The following is an 18,461-nucleotide window of genomic DNA, read 5'->3' as shown; positions in this document are numbered from 1 at the left end:
CCCATTAGAATACCCCACAACAGGAGGCTTTGGAAGTAGAAGTGCAGCTCTGAACTGTGCATGCGTGGGAGAGCGTGTTCACACATGTGCACTACGGAGCCACCAGTCTTCGGGGGCACTCTGGCTCCCAAAGACTTCCGAATCCTCATTCGGGGGCAGAGAGCAGTATTTAAACAATTGGCCGAATACTGCTACCGGGGAGTCATCGCTGGAACGGAGACCGTGAGAGCAGCGGGAAGGATCTATAGGACCCAGAGCCTTCCCTCTCCTTGGGTATCTGTTTTTTTTTGTTTGTTTTTTTTTACAGTGTCCCATTGACTTTTACTAACACAAAACATTTCTGTGCATTTTCCTTAAATTTATTATATTTTGTATATGTAGACGTGTTTTTTTTTTCCAGTGTTGGCTGGGAAAAGCCAAAAATAAAAAACAAAACCACATTTTGATCTGTGCTTTTTCTGCTTTCATATTCTTTTTACTCAAATGCTCAAGAAAAATTCAGCACATTCTGCAGTTGGATTTGGAGAAAAATCCAAAAGCAGCAATGTGAATAGGTCTCTCAAGATTTACACTATCCTGGCAGTGGTCTTGCATATGGAAAAACACATTGAAACGCAGTCAGTGTGAAATGGGCACAACAATTTGTCTCTATAGTAGTAGTAAGAAAAAGAGGTCACTGTCCAGCTGTGCCAGTCCAGTGACTGCATGTGAGTAAGCATTAATAGACAGGCATTAGGGTACAAAATAAACAAGACTTGAAAGTATTTTAATATTTTATTGAATACTGATAAAGATATCTAAGCATATATTTAATTGTCTTAAAATGTAAAATTGTCACTACAAATTTGTATTAAGGTTATAGTACAGCTTTAAATTATACTTTGTATGGACTTACTTGAGCTTAAAAGGTCTCTCTCCAGGTAAGCCATCTTACAAATATGCCATTTATATTCAGGGTAATGAAAAAACAACAACTGTGCAGTCTGTTCAAGTCATACTGCAACCCCCCCAGTGTTATACAGTCACAATATTGCTGCCTTATAAATATACCATTTATAAACAGATCTTCGCAATATGGAATCTGTGCGTTCCATTTACACACAAAAGAAGCACTTTCATGAGTAGAGTGGAGTGGAAAAATTCACCTAACCAAAAAATTCCAGTGCTTTAGGAAAGCAGTGCAAGCAAATTAAAGTGACTACCTGCTAATTAATAAAAATTAAACCAGCTGCCAGCTCGACAACGGAGAACTAGCAACTTTTGAGATTTTCAGGTTTAGAACATTTTCCACTTTTCCCATTGCATGACCTGCATACATGTACAAAAAGCAAGGGCAGGTGCAGCTCTATAGTTCATCTGTCCAAGCCTGCCATTCACAGCCCCAGGCTTGTCCAATAAATGTACAATAAACAGAGCACTACCCACAGTAACCTTGTTCATTCTGGTTAGCTGCAGTTGGTTGTTGCACTCTGTTTTATAAATAAGACCACTTTAATTATTATTTAGTATTTATATAGCGCGGACATCTTCCGAAGTGTTGTACAGAGTTTTGTCACTTAACTGTCCCTCATATGGGCTCACAATCTTATTCCTACCATAGTCGTATGTCCTGGTATTATAGTCTAGGGCCAATTCAAGGGGAAGCCAATTAACCTATCTGTATGTTTTTGTAATGTGAGAAAAAACTGGGATTCCAACTGGGGACCCAGTGCTGCAAGGCAACAGTTCTATCCACTACTGACACCAAACTGTTACTTTTTTAACAGCAGAAGCAGAACTCCTGCCATGCTGATACTCTTAAAATTTCCATGACAATGCAATCCCATCTACGGTACTTCTGGTTGGGCGATTAGGTAGAATCTGCCTTCTGAATCCAGTGAAACAACTGATCGTGCAAAGCACAGCTGACATGATACACGTAAAGCTATTTTAAGGGTAACCCTTCTATTCACCAAACCAATGGCTCCACATTTTCTGCTGCAATCATTAACATACATAGCACTTTCCAGCCCATTTTCACTTGATACACCATCCACAACCAAAATGTAGCACAGGCCCTGGAACTTATGAACCTTTCTGCCATGTTTGTACCCGTGTCGTCCGTTTTGTCCCTCTAGCAGCAGAAGCCATACGCGTATCGTGACCTTAAGACTGCACTGTGTGTACTCCTGTTAATTATTGCCGGAGGAAGCGGGAATATACCCATGAAACGCGTTGCGAATATACCCTGGAGTGTACCAATAAATCTACTTTGTTTTTTGAATACACAGCTTGTTGTGTCTGCTTACAGGAGGTAAGTCCACCAACCGCCTCCAAAGCATTTTTAAACTTTTTAACAATTGATTTTATCCTTTTGGCGCCTCTGTTATCCATTACATCCGACTGAAAATGTTAGACACCTGGGTTTAATAATGATCCTCTGTATATTATTTACCTGAAACAAGAAGGCAGATCAGGTGTCCCAACACTCCTCATCAAATACGTATTTCAGGTGAGTAAGTTACATCTCTGTATACATAGGTATGTACTGGTAAGTACCAGGGATGTTATGTCACACAGGCATAGTAATAAGGCAACTGTCCTCCCAGAGGTCCTACCAGAGGATCAACATTACAACAAAATACCTTATAGAAGCTGGTCAGCAATGGCAGCACCTATATTACACTCATGGTTTTTAAAGCGGACCTGGACTCAGAACTTCATCGCAGCTCTAAAAGATAAGCAACAGCATACTAACCTTTCAAGACAGCTGATACAAATCCTGCAATAAAATGTGCTTTCTGCTTTCATGGAAGCAGACCTATTGTTAACATGCTGTGTTTACAAATGAGCTCTCTGCACTGGCAGTCAGCTGACAAAGCTAAGGGGGTCAAATTACAACTTGTGCTTAGTCACAGATGAGGAGTAATTAGACAGGCTAAACTCTCTAAGTACATATAGGGTGCATTTCTATGTTTTCCTTCTGTGCAGTGCAAGAGTTTAGGTCCACTTTAAGGTCACGCTCTTCCATGCCATTCAAAGTCAGTTCAAAAACAGAACTGTTTGTGTCACTACCTTCCTAATCCTAGATCTTATTAAACCAGTCCCACTAATCACCTGATTGGTAACCTGTATAGGGCCCTTTTCCACTAGCAATCGCAATCACAAACGCCAGCGATTGCGATTTTTCATTAATGCGATTTGCGATTTTCATTTGCATTGCATTATCATTGTAAAAATCGCTCCAGAACGCGATTGCGATTTCCAAATCGAATCACTGTAGTTGTAAATACTTCTAGTTATTTCTATGACAAAGTAACAACCCTATCGATTTAAAAATCACTAGCGATTTGCGATTCAGCAATCGCAATCGCTGTAGTGGAAAACGGCCCTAGGGGCTGTTGTCACACAAGGTAATATAGAACACTCTGACCTGTTAGGGTAAATGGAGCCTGAAGGGGGTTACATTTTGAGATAGTGATGATCTTTCCCTTATGTCAAGTAATCCCATGTCACACATGTCACCCCATGTCATGTCTGGTAAGATATAATCAAAGATTTAAAGAGGGTTAAAACTTCCCATCATCTATATGCTTTTTTGTTGGCTTTAAAATACATATTTTATACATCTGAAACCTTGTCTGAGGAAGTGGAAGTATATGCTGCCTCTGCAATTGCCTTGCTCAGTATACAGGAGGAGTGTGTGCTTGCTCCGACTTAAGTGTCCTCACATACCTTGAGGTATGCTATTGGCACTTATATCCATGCAGGCCTCTTTACCTTACCACTAGGTACATTTATTTATGCACACATTCTCACCTGCTTTAATTGATGTGGGATTTGGTGCTGGCAGAAGAGGACTTAAGAAAATGGCTGAGGATAAAATAAAGCAAGCATAACTGCTAAGGCTTCTATCTGCATGAAATTGATAATAAATGGGTGGAGTAGAAGAAGAAGCTGAAGGAATGGAGCACAGCTGTTTGCTTGGCAGATAGCAGCTACATTTACTACTTGTGCAAATGAGAGTTATAGGTTAACACAGTCATGACCAACAGGATTTGGATTGCTTTTTTAATAATGGCTCATCTGCAATCACAGTCAAGTTTGAGTCATGCTTACCACACATTTTCAAACCGTGAAAAATTGAACAGTAGAACATGTATTATTGCACTAAGCAATGGAAAAGCAACACAAGAGATAGGAGTGAGCCACTGAAGCAGTAATCCTGAGGTCAGGTCTATGGCTCATAAACCCCGGCAAGCAGTATGTGAAGACTAGGTTACTTAAGAGCAGGCATGTCAAATTGAAATACAAAGGGGGACGAAACTGAACACTGGTACCAAGTCGTGGGCAAACCTCAATGTCTATTGCCCACCTCCCTCCCCTATGAAGTTCCCTGGTGTCTAATGCCCCCTTTCTGTCCCCTAGGCCCATGTAGTTGCTCAGCCAATCCGCCACTGGACCATGACTGCACTTGTGTTTCTAGTCTAAGGACCGCTCATGTTTATTGTCCTTACAAGGCCTACCGCGCAATCTCAGTTTGTACCTCACAGCTTATGAATAACATTTTTGGATGGGTACTTTGGTTCATCTGTAGCAGTCTATTATCGTTTGCTTTGCAGCTCTACTTGGAAATATCCAGCAAATTTAACGAATTGTTTGTATTCTCTATTGTGCTGTTGCAAATCTTGCACTTACTGTACTCCTATATTAATGCCTACCAGTCTTTTTGAATCTGGAGTCAAAATTCGCAGCAGATCATATACAGAGGAAATTAAACGATATACACTTAAAACGAAACAATCATTCGCAGACTTGTTAAAAATGACATAAATCCTAGCAGATGAAAGAATGGCTTCAGAATTGAGTAAGCCCCACTTTAAATCCAAACTTTTATCATGTCAGAGAACTCTACCTGTATGCCTGTAAGATTTCTCTAAATCCTTAAAGGGAGACAAAGTGGATCTAAGATAAACTTTTACTCATTGCATAATTGTGTTCCTTTCATATAGTTTATAGGGCATTCCTCAAGCCAAATACTTCTTTTGTTTTGTTTTAATACTCTAATTCTCTATAAACTAAACAAGCCTCGCCCACAGCTTTTCACAGTGCCTTGGCATTTTCAGACAGTAGCAAGGGCTTACAGGAGCTCAGTCCGGGCAGGAGCAGGGGGAGGTGTTACTAGCCATTGATTTCAGAGGCAGAGGGTAGGAGGAGAGGGGACTGAATTTACACAGAGGCAAGCTGATAGCATCTCCTGATAGCTGATAGCAGCCTGTGACAAACAGAACATGGCTGCCCTCAACAGGAAATAATCATATTCTGTTGAAGCTGTTTGCAGATAGATATGCTGTGTAAACTATACAAATTTTAGGTAACATAGACAAGTTACTTGTTATAGTTAGTTTTTCATCTCTGATCCGCTTTAAGGGGTGAAAAACTCGCATCGGAATCGTGCTGAGGAGGTGCATGGCCGGCTAGCCTTGCGTGGTTGCTGCTGCTGGCCAGAGGGACTATAACTGGCGTCATGGGCACAGGTTGCCTCCATGGAGCTGCAAGATGCCCCAGGTAAGTTATACTAATTTTTTTATACACTTAAAATTTACTTTACTCTTTAATATTATGGTTATGCCGTACCTGAAACTCTAAATTACAACCCCTGAAATCCTGGGGCAAAAATCCACAACTTTCCAAGTTGTGGATTTTGCTGCCCAGGGGGAGGCAGAGCTTTGGGCTGTAGCTCTGCCTCCAGTCCAATCAATCTATGCTGATCGCCGCCCCTCCCCGCCCCTCTCAGTGAAAGAGGACTGAGAGGGGTGGAGAGAGGCGGCGATCAGCGCAGATTGACACAAGTAAAGGCAGATGTACTGCCCAAAGCTCTGCCTCTCCCTGGAAGGAGCCCCAAATCTTCCCCCAGGGATTTCGGGGGAGTAGTTCAGCTGCGGGGATGCAGTGTTTCAGGTATGGCATTAATGGTAAAGAAGACTGAAGTAAAAACAGTTTTTTTTTTGGATGCTTCAGACTCTCATTAAGGCCCCTTTTAAACTGCTGCACATTGCATCCTGTGGCAGGAGCAGAGACAGCCCCATAAAAGTAACTGCGGAGCAGAGCTTCCCACTGTGATAACACCACTACATGCAGTGAGTTACCGGATGACTTGCACGCATACCCTGGAAGTGAGGCATACTTTCAATTGAAAGTATGCCTCACTGATTTGGTTGTACTGCATGCTGTGATTTGTCTGGACAGCTGCAGTGCAATGATATTACAATCGCACTGCAACAGTGTAAAAGGGGCCTAAAGCTTGTCTAATACCATCCATGGTGTCATAAATTATGAACCGAAAACTGCTGCCGGCAGAACTTTTGTGTCAAGTTTATGGTCTTAATTCAGACCAGTAGAAAAATGTCTTGTGACATTGTGGTGCACAGGACACACAGCCTCATTCAATAAACAAGTAGAGCCGCACCATTACAGCACCACGGCCAGCAGCGGCTTGGAGTCTGTGCTATGGGGTGGGCACTGCTTGATGTAGTGTGAATGAGTCAACACAGTATAGAATTTAAAGCAACACTTGTAAGAAGACCACTGTTGGTATGTTCAGACCTGAGAGTGAAGCAGACATATTTAAAAGCACCAGCAATAAGCAATGTGAAGATGAGGGATAAATGGTACATTCGTGGGTCTCTGGTCTTTCTAAATTAATATATCATTTATATGAACAAGAGAATACTTGCCAGCCTGCCAATATATAAAAAAAATCTGAATAAACTGCAAACATATTAATAAATAATAGAGGTCTTGGATTAAACAGATTCTATGTTCAGTAAAGCCAGATACACCCATTACCATATATGGTCAGCCAAAGCACAAGCTACTGGTTTTCCCTGAACAATGTTAATTATACAAACACGACTGACTCACCTATTAAGATGTTAAGGCATATAATAACCAGGGTTGCGCAAAAAATAAAAACGTATTCGGATGAAATCCTAATAGGTTTTATTCGGATTTATTCCAGGTTATTAAAGCACCTGTGCGGGTGGGTGACGGGGGTTGATCTTAAGCTGGCCACTAACGGTCCAATTTCTAGCGAAAAATCGTTTGAGCGATCAGAAATTCTGATCAGACGAAAAATCGTTCACTACACCATCAACTAGCCAATCATTGCTTCCGATCTATCACGACCACCAAGAAAATCCAAATTTTCGTTCGACGAAAATTCATTCGGGCGACATTTTTTTCACTCATTCATAATCGATTGTGTCCACCAATGGAGATTATTTAAAACCAATCCGATCAGAATTTCTGATTGCTCGAACGATTTTTCGCTAGAAATTGGACCGTTAGTGGCCAGCTTTACTCATCAGAAATTTTCTTTGATCTGTCCCACGGTGCCGCCAAGCTGCGGTCACGTGACTACAAACACTTCCTCCTTCCGGGTTGAAGGAGGAAGTGTTTGTAGTCACGTGACACGCTTGGAACGTATTGTGGGAGGCACCGTGGAACGGATCAAAGAAGACATCTAATGAGTCAGATTATCCCCCCTTGCCCACCTGCTTTAATTACCTGCATTAAATCCGAATAAAACCTATGCAGATTTCATCCAGTGATCATCACTGATAAAAAAAAATTTCCAATGAGTGGATCATAGGAACTGACCGAAAAATGTAAATATCCAATGGTACCTCTGGCTGGGTCACTACCTTTCAGAGTAGTCATCAGTTGATGGTTATACTGACATAAGAACATGGTTTCATCATACCATAAATATCTGAATCAGGTTATCTGCATCTAATAACTGTGTGGAGTGCAACAATCAGTAAATTGGACACTATGGCTTACGTACCAATAAACCTAAAATACAACTACCAACAGGTAATGTACAGTCTATTGTCAGTGTTTTCACACAATTTAGCCAAATAAGCTCTTTATAGTAATCATGAAAAAGGTTTCTAATTATACAAACACCATGTTTAGGTGTGTGGTAGGGAGGGAGTGCATAATGGGATAGTAAGCAGCTCTACCACCAATTAAGAGGATGGAGGAGCAGTAATCATTAAATCAATCCTGTAGTGGATCACTGCATACTTTTCTCAGCAGTCTTCAGCACTGAATGGCAACTCATAACCTGCTTTGTTCCATCAGTCAATCAAAACTTTTGCAGCAATATGCAATTCACACGTAGCCAAATCACACTCTTTCCACCAGCCTGGGCAGAGACATCTAGGCATCATGAAACCACTTTTATAATCATTTTCATTTCAAATATGTATATTTTTCCTAAAAAGGTGAATTAACATACATACATACATACAATATAATCTCCTAACTCCTTTATTGCCCTTATCGTTAGCCTACCTCACTTTGTCCAAAAGTAATGTCATTATGTCAAAATCACAATTCTTCCCACAAGTTACAGTGCAGCTAGTGGTGGGAGTAGCTATATAATGTTAGCCTCATACCTTGTTCAGAGGCAGCTGTGCTTAAAAAAGGAAAAGAAAAAAAAAAACATTCTGTTGCTCAGAATCAGTGCAGCAGTCACAAGTCAGTCATAGATAAACTCTGTGCTTTGTTAAAAGACTGCGGGTGGTCGCTCATCATCTTAAACCTTTACAGATATTATTAAATAAATACAAATATAAAACAAAATTCCGGATTAAACTGTGTTTTAGATTTATTGGTCTTTGATTTTAGAAGGAAATTCCCTACTGTCCTCTGAACATAGTTAGAAGAACAGATTATTCAGGATTCATAAAAATTATGTATTGGCAATTTTTTAACTATAACACACACACACACACACACACACACACACACACACACACACACACACACACACACACACACACACACACACACACACACACACACACACACACACACACACACACGTTACAAAGAGCATTTTCAGCAGCTACAACTCACCAAAGGCATCAGAATAGGCCACTCCAGTGTAGAAGAAGAGCTTGCATACGCAATCTGATGAAACATTCAAAAACTGCTGGCTCTCAAGTTGGGATCACACCTCTGTCTGAAGGAAAGGCAAGTCATTTTCTGCACATTATGTACGTTTGTCTGCTATTAAAAGCAGGCGATTTTTTTTCAATAGCCAGTGATTTTCAATAAGGAATTGCATGCATTGTGCAAAAAAGTAGTGCGGGTTGCATCTTTTTTGAAACACTATACACAATTGCAGAAGTTTCCTAAAAAATGCAGCAGGCCCATAGGAAAGAACGACTTGTGTTTTTACATGCAATTTCGTACTGTGGGAAAATGCCTACCATGAAAGTGGTAAAACCGTGCAGTCAGGACTGGATGTGTGCATGCGCCTCAAGTATGAGAATGCTGCAATGCTCGTGTGTTGGCACCATTCACCCACACAGCACATATGGCTTTGTAAATCTGTCCAACTCACATTCTAGGTAACAACAATTGGACTGGCTCTGGCCATTGTGTGTAGAGTTGTAAAGGATTGTCGGTCTACAAAGAAATGGTTTTCAAAATTACATAGTGTCTTTGGAAATGCACAGTACACATTCTCACATATGCTCAACATTTCATGGGTCAAAGCTAACCACAGATCCGAGTCAAATGTGCAGTTAAAAACTCATTGCCAAATGTTTCTGCAAGGCTATAGGAGAGGAAATAGAAATGTCCCCAAATCTATTCCTTAGGAGAAAAGTGAGGACAATAGTAATTGGGAAAAAAAAGATCAGTTTTTCTATCTTAAAGTGGACCCAAATTAAAAATACAAGATTTCAGAAATAAAACCTATTTTCTAAATTATAATAATAAATAGCAGCCTTTTTTCAGCTGCATGATGACAAATATAAAATATTTTACATTTATTGGAGGAACCCCTCCCCTCTTTTCAAATTGCCGGGATTTTTCCGGCAAACTGGTGGAGTATATGGTGTTCAGCAATGGAGGAATTGCTAATGGCTGCCCCCAGTATAACCCTAGATATAAAAAGAGAAGGGTGAAAAGCATGCACTGAAATGATCATAGGTTTGAAGGAGTGTTTATTTATCTTTTTTATGTGTCAGAGTGGTGCAACTAAATATTTTTAATAAAAAAAAAATGTTTAGTTTGGGTCCGCTTTAAGTCTGTTTGACTGTAAAAAAAAAAAAAGAAACAACACACCCCAGCGACGAGATGGGGGAGGTAAGATTTAGTTGTAAGAATTATGCATCAGAAAGCTATTAACATAGACTAGTAGGCCTGAATGATTTTCGGTTTTCAAACCGAAATTGCGATCAGCAGCATGACGATCTTGAGATGGTCAAAGCCACTGTTTTCCCGCGCTGCTGCCTGTACCTGCTCTGCTACCTCCTCTAGTATTCCCGATCCCTCTTGCTGCATTGCCGCGTGGAGATGCAAGTCTCTTCCTACATGTGCTCGTCTGCAAGCTATACATGAAGGGAGCGCAGTTACTGCCCTGTCAGCTGACTCTCCCCTCCTCCAATCAGCTGCCTCGGCAGGAGGTCACATCCTTGGTTGCCAGAACATGGCGAGGTGGATGATTTTTGGGAGGCTTAGGCACAATGAAGACCTGACGGCTCGGCTCCCTCTACCCACCAATGGTGGCCTCCATGACTGCCAAGAGCAATGCGTCCCGGCAGCGGCACATAGAGGGGCACTACAGCCGCGTGCAGGCCCAGATTGACATAGGGAGCAAGCTGCAGCTCATAACCGGCCTGCGCCGCCAGAAGTACATGCTGCCCACACAAACCCCCGCCCTGGATGCGGATTGCTGGTACCAGCATTTCACAAGACTGCCTATGTGGCCGGGCTGCAGGAAGTGGAGCTCAGCCACATCAAGTCTGCCCTGTGCGAGGTGCTGCTGCAGGAATTCTTCTATGCCAAGAAGGGGCGCGTATTGGGGAAGGGGGGGGGGGGGTCAAAGATCTGCCTGTACACCCTAAAGGGGATCTGACTATAAGCACTAAGGGGGGGGGGGGGGGATCTGGCTATGTACACTAAAGGGGATCTGGATGGCTAACCTGTACTGCGACACCTATACTGGCTATCCTGTACTGAGTCACCTATAGCTGGCTAAACTATCCTGGGGGCACCTATAAGTAGCTGCCTATACTGGAGGCACTCATACTCACCGTGGGAGTGCTGATCCATCGTTGTGTATCAAAAATCGTGAATTGAAATCGCAGTTTCTGGCAGAAATCGTTCAATTCAACCTTTTCCTAAAATCGTTCAGGCCTATAGTAGAGTAAGGAAAGGTTGGGAATAGAATTTAATAATCAAAAGGATTGGTCAGGATTACCAAAACAAGTGTCAGGATTGCTGTTCTAAATATTCTGAACATGAAGCCAAACCACCAATGCCACTAACAACTGTACCCAAGAATAGGCTTCAACTACCCACACTAAACAGCCGTGGGTGGAAAAGAAGGCTGTAAGAGTTATGGGCTGAAGATGAACTGGTGGTCATCAACAGCCCAACAGCAATGTTTTCTGTGGGTTTTTTTTGTAATGTTCAGATGGATTATGAGTTGGGCTGATCAAGGAGTTGCCTACATCCAGCTGGAGTAGGTTGTCATCACCTTGGGTCCTTTTGTGCATTTGTAACAGCAATAAAGCAACGTATACTCTCCTGCCAGTGAAGCATTAAACTAGTCTTTTCTGCAGCTGATTAATGTCTCTGATGTGTCTGTATGACACTAAACAATCAAAATTAGGAAACAATTTCCTAAGTTCCAGCAGTTCCCCAATTAACATAACTGACTAGAGGCCTTGCCACAGCTACATTTAGTGAAAAATTACACTCTATAGCAATTTTCACCTACAAAAACAAGTGCCAATCATGCCTCTGGCTCTAGCACAGATTATGACTGAAGCAAATGCATAAAGTGGCAGGGTCATGTTGGTATACTTGTTCCACTTTAGACAAGGCAGCATTCAGGGCTCGTTTCCACTATCGCGAATCCGCATGCGTCCAACGCATGCAGATTCGCACATGTAATGCAAGTGGATGGGCCTGTTTCCACTGTAGCGTTGTTGAGGTGCGTTTTTTTTCAGAGGTGAAAAAACGCACAAAAGAGCCGCAGAATTCGCCTGCGAGTGGAATGCATGCGAATCGCATGCAATGTATTTAATAGGGAAATAGCATGCGGTTTCCCCATGCGTTTTTTGCCACGAATTCGCATAGGTATGAATGTAAATTCACACAGGCAGTGACATGGTTAAAATCGCATATACACTCACCTATGCGAATTCGTATACGAATTTGCGGCAAAAAACGCATGGGGAATCGCATCCGCATGCGATTTCATCAGCGGTGAAATCCAGACGATTCTGCACCGCAATAGTGGAAACGAGCCCTCAGTCAGTCTATATGGGTGCAGTGATATCAGGTTTAGAAAATAAAGTTAGGTGCTGACTCTTCAGATATTTAACTGGCCAATCCTACACCCGCAGCATAACTTTAATTCATAACACATAGGCCTAACGCACACCAGAGCGGTTCTGCTGCGGTTTGCGATCCGCTTGCGGGTGCGGATCCGCTAGGGTAATGTATTTCAATGGGCTGGTGCACACCAGAGCAGGAGGCGTTTTGCAGAAACGCATACTCCCGGGCTGCTGCAGATTTTGGATTGCGGAGGTGTTTCTGCCTCAATGTTAAGTATAGGAAAAACGCAAACCGCTCTGAAAAACGGCACTTCAGAGCGGTTTGCCAGGCGTTTTTTGTTGCAGTAGCTGTTCAGTAACAGCTTTACTGTAACAATACATGAAATCTACTACACCAAAAAACGCTTCACAAAACCGCAAAATGCTAGCTGAAACGCTACAGAAAAATAAGAAAAAGCGTTTCAATATCTGCTAGCATTTTGCGGATCTGTTAGCGGTTTTGGTGTGCACCAGGCCATAGCGTTTGCTGTGAAAAGGCAAGGTCTGTTTACTTTTCCCATGTAGAAAATAAATCAGTGAAAATGTGAGGACACTTGCATTCAATGGACATGTTTTATGGAAATGTGAACAAGGAAGCCTACAGCAAATCTGTAACATTTTAAAGTGCACTTCAATTGCTTTAACAAACAATCCTGGTGTAGAAGAGAGACGCTGTAGGGGTTACAAGACTTGTGGGCTATTTATGAATGTGACGTTCACCCTGAAAGCCAAACAACGGCACTTCTCAGACTCCCTGATTTAAAAGTGAGAACCGGCTTAAATGACTGCCACTTTCTCACCAATCTTAGCATGTACAATGCTATCACCATATTTATACATTAATAAATAAAGAAGGGCCACAAAAAAAAAAAACCATCATATTTTTAGTGCCCCTGTAACACCAATATTTGCTGCAGCAGGTTTAGGGATGCGGAAAGCTAATGTGGGTTTGGATGCTCCTGAGGTCTCCAGATGTATTTATGAAGTGTCAATCAGCACAATCACCACTTTATCACTGCGATTGGCATTTACCATGCCAGATTGGTGAACGCTAATGGGCTTCAGCGAAGAACAGGGATGTATGTTACAAATACTAGTCCAGAACATGGGAGTCCATGGCTGTGGATCACCAGTCAACATTTGTCATCAGAAGCTACATTCAGGTGCATTGGGTGGCCAATTATGGGTAATTGCAGTTGCAGTTTGCATTCTATAATTATGGTATATAATTATGGTATATAATGGTGATTGCTTTTTTAATTTTTCAAAATTAAAACTTAAATCTGTTACCAGACTGTCATGTTAAGTTTTTAAATAGGCATCTAAGGTTTTTTTTAACCTAACAGATACCATCCTACATCCAGCATAAATTCCAAGTGCCTGTCAGTGGAGGGCTTGATTCATCTCAGCATGGACATAACTTGCAATGCTGATGCTGCACCTAGAGGGGAGGAGATGATCCAGGACTCTGAACGTAGAATTTTAGAAAATAAGCCTTTAACCGTTGCAGCTGCTTTTTCCATATCCTCCTCATTCACGACCATGTATTAAAGTAAACCTAAAAATATGGTGACCCAGTTTGAAGCAAACCTAAAATCAGAAGAATATGTAAGTTGATATCTATTTTCCTATTAAAAATTCCATTTGCCTACTATTCTGATTTGCATAATGAATCAGAGTGACCCAGACAGAGGATCAGTACTACAACAACCAGGCAAGTGGCATTTTTACATTGGTCAGGGTTGGGACATTCCATGTTTCTCTTACATCAGGTATTAAATTCAGTAACCTGCACTGAGCAAATACAACATGGAATTTGTTTACAATAGGAAATCTCCCCACTTTACATAAATTATCCTCAGCAGGTTTTGGATATCTCCACTGGCTTGTAAAACAATCGTTACTTAACAGACGCGATTATTAAACTCCAAAGTAAAGATGTAGCAACCAAGATTAGATAATAGCTATATCAGCTGTCAATTCTAAGCACATCAAAAAAGTTATACTAGTGTATTGCACAATATCAAAGTCTAGTTACCTTGTAACCATCACAAAGGCAAGTACACATATAGGTCTATTGTGGGCCCTAATATGTACACATCTTAAGAGGAAAATGGACCAACGAAGCTCATTTTCCTACATTAGTTTGGCGCTTGTGAAAATGAAACATAAAAACTCCTGATAATAATTTGCCTAATTGTTAAATAGCATATTCCTCCATAAGAGAATATGTAAAGATAATGTTTAATGACTACAAGGCAAATCTACCAGCTAGAATTGTCACAAGATGGCGTTAGCTCTGCACAGACACTGAGCAGTCTCTGGACATCCAGAGTTCTTCGGTAGGAACAGTATGCATAGATCCAGTTACCCCAAGCACAGAGGAAAAGCAGAAAGGTGTTGCTGTGCTTCTGATCACTTCTCCTGAGACAGATGAAATGCCTTCAACTGTTGCCGGTACCATTCTGGTGCCTCAGGGCCGCTTTTCCCTATAGAGTTGTGGTCATAGCCATAGGCCACAGTAAGTTCCTCATCCTTTTCCACAGCTACAGTGGTTCGGATACACTTTATAGGCCCAAATCGAGGATGGACAAACCTGAATAAAACAAATAAACAAGTTTATATATTGTACTTTGAATTCTCTCATATCTTGGTGTAGAGTTTCCACACGCTATATTTTAACAAAAGCATAATCAACAATTGGCTTGTGCAATATTATCATCCTCTTAATTTAAATAATGGAAACACCCATCGGAAAAGAGCCAAGCTGAGTTTTGTTCCAGGGGAATACTAGGATCTCTCCACTTTGGGACAATTCAATATTATAACACACCCGATTGAATGAATATCAGGGAACAGACGCTGGAAGAGTTGAAGAGGCACTATGGCGAAAAATTGTAAAATTTAAAATATGTGCAAACAGACAAATAGGTACATTTTATCCCACAGTAAAATGAGCAATAAATTACTTTTCCTCTATGTTGTTGTCACTTACAGTAGGTAGTAGAAATCTGACAGAAGCGACAGGTTTTGGACTAGTCCATCTCTTCATAGGGGATTCCAGGGAATTTTTTTATTTTCAAAAGCAGTTAGTGAATGGCAGTTGCTCTGTCCAACTGCCAAAAAACTGTGCAGCGAGCAGGGATTCTGGCCAGCATCATTGTTTAAATCCTTTTTAGGGAATATCTTTATAAAGAATAAAAGCCTTGCTGTGAGATAGACTAGCCCAAAACCTGTCACTTCTGTCAGATTTCTACTACCTACTGTAAATGACAGCAACATAGGAGAAAAGTAATTTATGGCTCATTTTACTCTGGAAAAAATGCACTTCTTATTTGTCTATGTTTGCACATATTTTAAATTTTACAATTTTTCACCATAGTGCCCTTTTAAGTCCCGTCACCACCCCTGTGTTGATCTGCGAGTCAAAGGGAGGAGACTGTTAGGGGAGTACGAGATAAGCGTTCAGATAGAAAAGGGGAGGAAGAAGTCTGGACCCCCCACACTATGCCTCTGGTCTCCAGCCAACTGTAATCAAGAATTACAGTACAATTTGACTGACAAGGCAGTGTTCTCCCCAGAATTTTTTTGCAGCCGGGTGGCATGAAAAAGTAGCCGGGTGGGGCGTGATGAGAGAATGCAGGGCCGGTGCTTCTCTGCATAATTTTGCTTACAGCAGAGGAGGAGGTGAGCTGATAACAGCCGGGTACTCACCGAAACTAGCCGGGTGTGTCACCCGGCTAAAAGAGCCTGGGTAGAACACTGCAAGGTATTTATATTGTGCCATAATAAAACATTTAAAAATAAAGTTATGGTGCTATTGATGCTCCAGAGCATTAATGTACAACAACAACAAGTCTAGTGCATACCCTATAACATTGACAATCAAATCAGGATTATCAAGAGTAGGGTTACAGATTGCCCAGCTAGCTCATGGTGAACCACAACTTCTAGGTGTGTAAGGAGCTAAAAAGGACCAAAAAAGCCCTCTTACTAACATGCGATCATAAACAGAAATTTGCCTTCTTAAAACAGAAAGTATTTGCGGTTATTCAGGTTGGAATGAGCTCCGAGAGGCCTCCAGTGCATCACTGCTGAATATGCAAATCATCCTTTTATGTCTCTGAAAGCTAATCACACCTCCAGAACCACTGGAATGCAATGATGAGTCAGGTTGTTAATTGTACAGAGCCACAATAAGCATGGTTCTGGAGGTGTGTTTAGGTTTCAGGGACATAAAAGGATGATTTGCATATTCAGTAGTGATGCACTGTGGGACACCATAGAAGCACACTCTGATCTTAATAAATGCAAATACCTTCTGTTTCAGAAGGCAAAATTCTGTTTTGAATAGCATTTTAGTAAGAGGGCTTTTTTGGTCCTTTTTAGCCCCTTACACACTTTCCGGTTCAGCATGAACTTGCTGGGGAATCTGTAGCTCCAAGTGCTTCAAGTCCTACCCCACAGAGCCATATTAATCCATGCCATGCACTGATGAGGACCAACTCATTCCCCATTGAAATTGGGAAAGAAATGAAATTTTGTCGGAAAGCATGAAATCTTGTTAGAAATCGTCTTTGGGACGTCGCCTCTGCCCTTGCCGCCCCTAAATGTTTTATGTGCCCACCTGTGCTTGTGCATTTTGTACTTGTCATACTGCCCCCCTGGGTGTCCACACTGTTTTTCTGCATTAGGTTCTACCACGACACTGCGCTCACAGTTCCAGTATGTCTTTATTCCAGGTTCGCCACTCAAAGAAAGGGAAAACAATGTCCTCCACGCCAGATCTCTCCACACCCGTAGCTCCGCCCTACGCCTTTCGTGCATGCCCCTGATGAGTGCGCATGCACGAAACGCGTAGGGCGGAGCTACGGGTGTGGAGAGATCTGGCGTGGAGGACATTGTTTTATACTATGCGTGTATAATTTTGGATCATGTGAGTGCACTACTTTTTAATCTTTTAAATAAAAGTACGTTTTTACGTTATGAGAGGCTCTTCAGTTTGATAGGTGGTATGAACAACCTACTCTGATGTGGATCTATCTGCTGGAAGGAGGTTGCTGATGTGACATAACAGGCGCTTGTTGCTGTCTTATAATGTGGATGGCAATTTAAATAGGTGAGAGTCCACGTGTACTGGTGTGTGGGATACCTGGGGAGCAGGAAGAGCACCTGACACCTGGTGATAGTATAAGGCGTATAAAGCTGTCTGTGGTCTGGCAGCCACCTTACATGGTGAGGACTTGTGAGAAACACCAAAGTAGGAAGGAATAGAAGTGGTGAGTGATACATACCAATAAATCAATTTACTCTAAAGTAGTAAAAGTTATATAAATCTTTATTATATCAAAAACAGTAGTAAATTTAAAATAAGCCTGACCTCACAGCACCCAGGACTTGTGAGACCCTGCATGTGTGTGGAGATACACAGGGATAATTTTCACTGGGAGCACTTGGTGTTTGGGCAGGAAATACTTGTCCAAACAGTATTATGCTATGTCTTTGTGTTTTCCCTTTCTTTGAGTGGCGAACCTGGAATAAAGACATACTGGAACTGTGAGCGCAGTGTCGTGGTAGAACCTATTGGAATACATCTTATGCTTGATGACTGATGCTGCGATCCAGAGGACTTATTGTTGGTTAAGTAAAGGACTCTCACAGTTAATATTTATTGGGACAGTGATCTAGTGAGCGCACAAATACATTGTTCTTTGGAAATGTTTTTCTGCATTGCATCCCATGTGGCGGTCTGTGTAATAGCACATGGGGTGTGTGTGTGTGTGTGTGTGTGTGTGTGTGTGTGTGTGTGTGTGTGTGTGACATCACACATGCACCCTACGTGTCATACATCAGTAATCACATGGGCACCCAATTGCGGAAATGTAGCATGGGGAACGGCGTGACAGGAAAAGTTTTAAGTGTACCAGAGATCAGAAAATACAAAGAACCGATACTTATCCAAGGCTTCCTCCAGCCCCATAAACACATCCGAGTCCCTCGCCGTTCTCCCCCGGTCTGAAGTCCAGCCGTGATCGGCCCCGGTAACTGGCTCAGTCGGGTCCAGAACAACAAAAG

General features: G+C 41.7%; 1 protein-coding gene across 1 annotated transcript in view; it reads right to left on the bottom strand.

The window, feature by feature from the left end:
• Window positions 1-791: 791 nt before the first annotated feature.
• The window catches only part of SETD7 (SET domain containing 7, histone lysine methyltransferase), a 119,640-nt gene continuing 101,970 nt past the window's right edge, over window positions 792-18,461 (bottom strand). Inside the window, exon 8 of the mRNA XM_068279637.1 lies at window positions 792-14,982. Coding sequence (XP_068135738.1) covers window positions 14,802-14,982 — 181 coding nt within the window. The 3' untranslated portion in view covers window positions 792-14,801. The remainder of the gene's footprint in view (window positions 14,983-18,461) is intronic.

This window comes from Hyperolius riggenbachi, chromosome 1, assembly GCF_040937935.1.
Source record: "Hyperolius riggenbachi isolate aHypRig1 chromosome 1, aHypRig1.pri, whole genome shotgun sequence".
Lineage (NCBI taxonomy): Eukaryota > Metazoa > Chordata > Amphibia > Anura > Hyperoliidae > Hyperolius > Hyperolius riggenbachi.
Note: the sequence above shows the minus strand (reverse complement) of the source record. Positions and strands in the feature narration are given on the sequence as shown.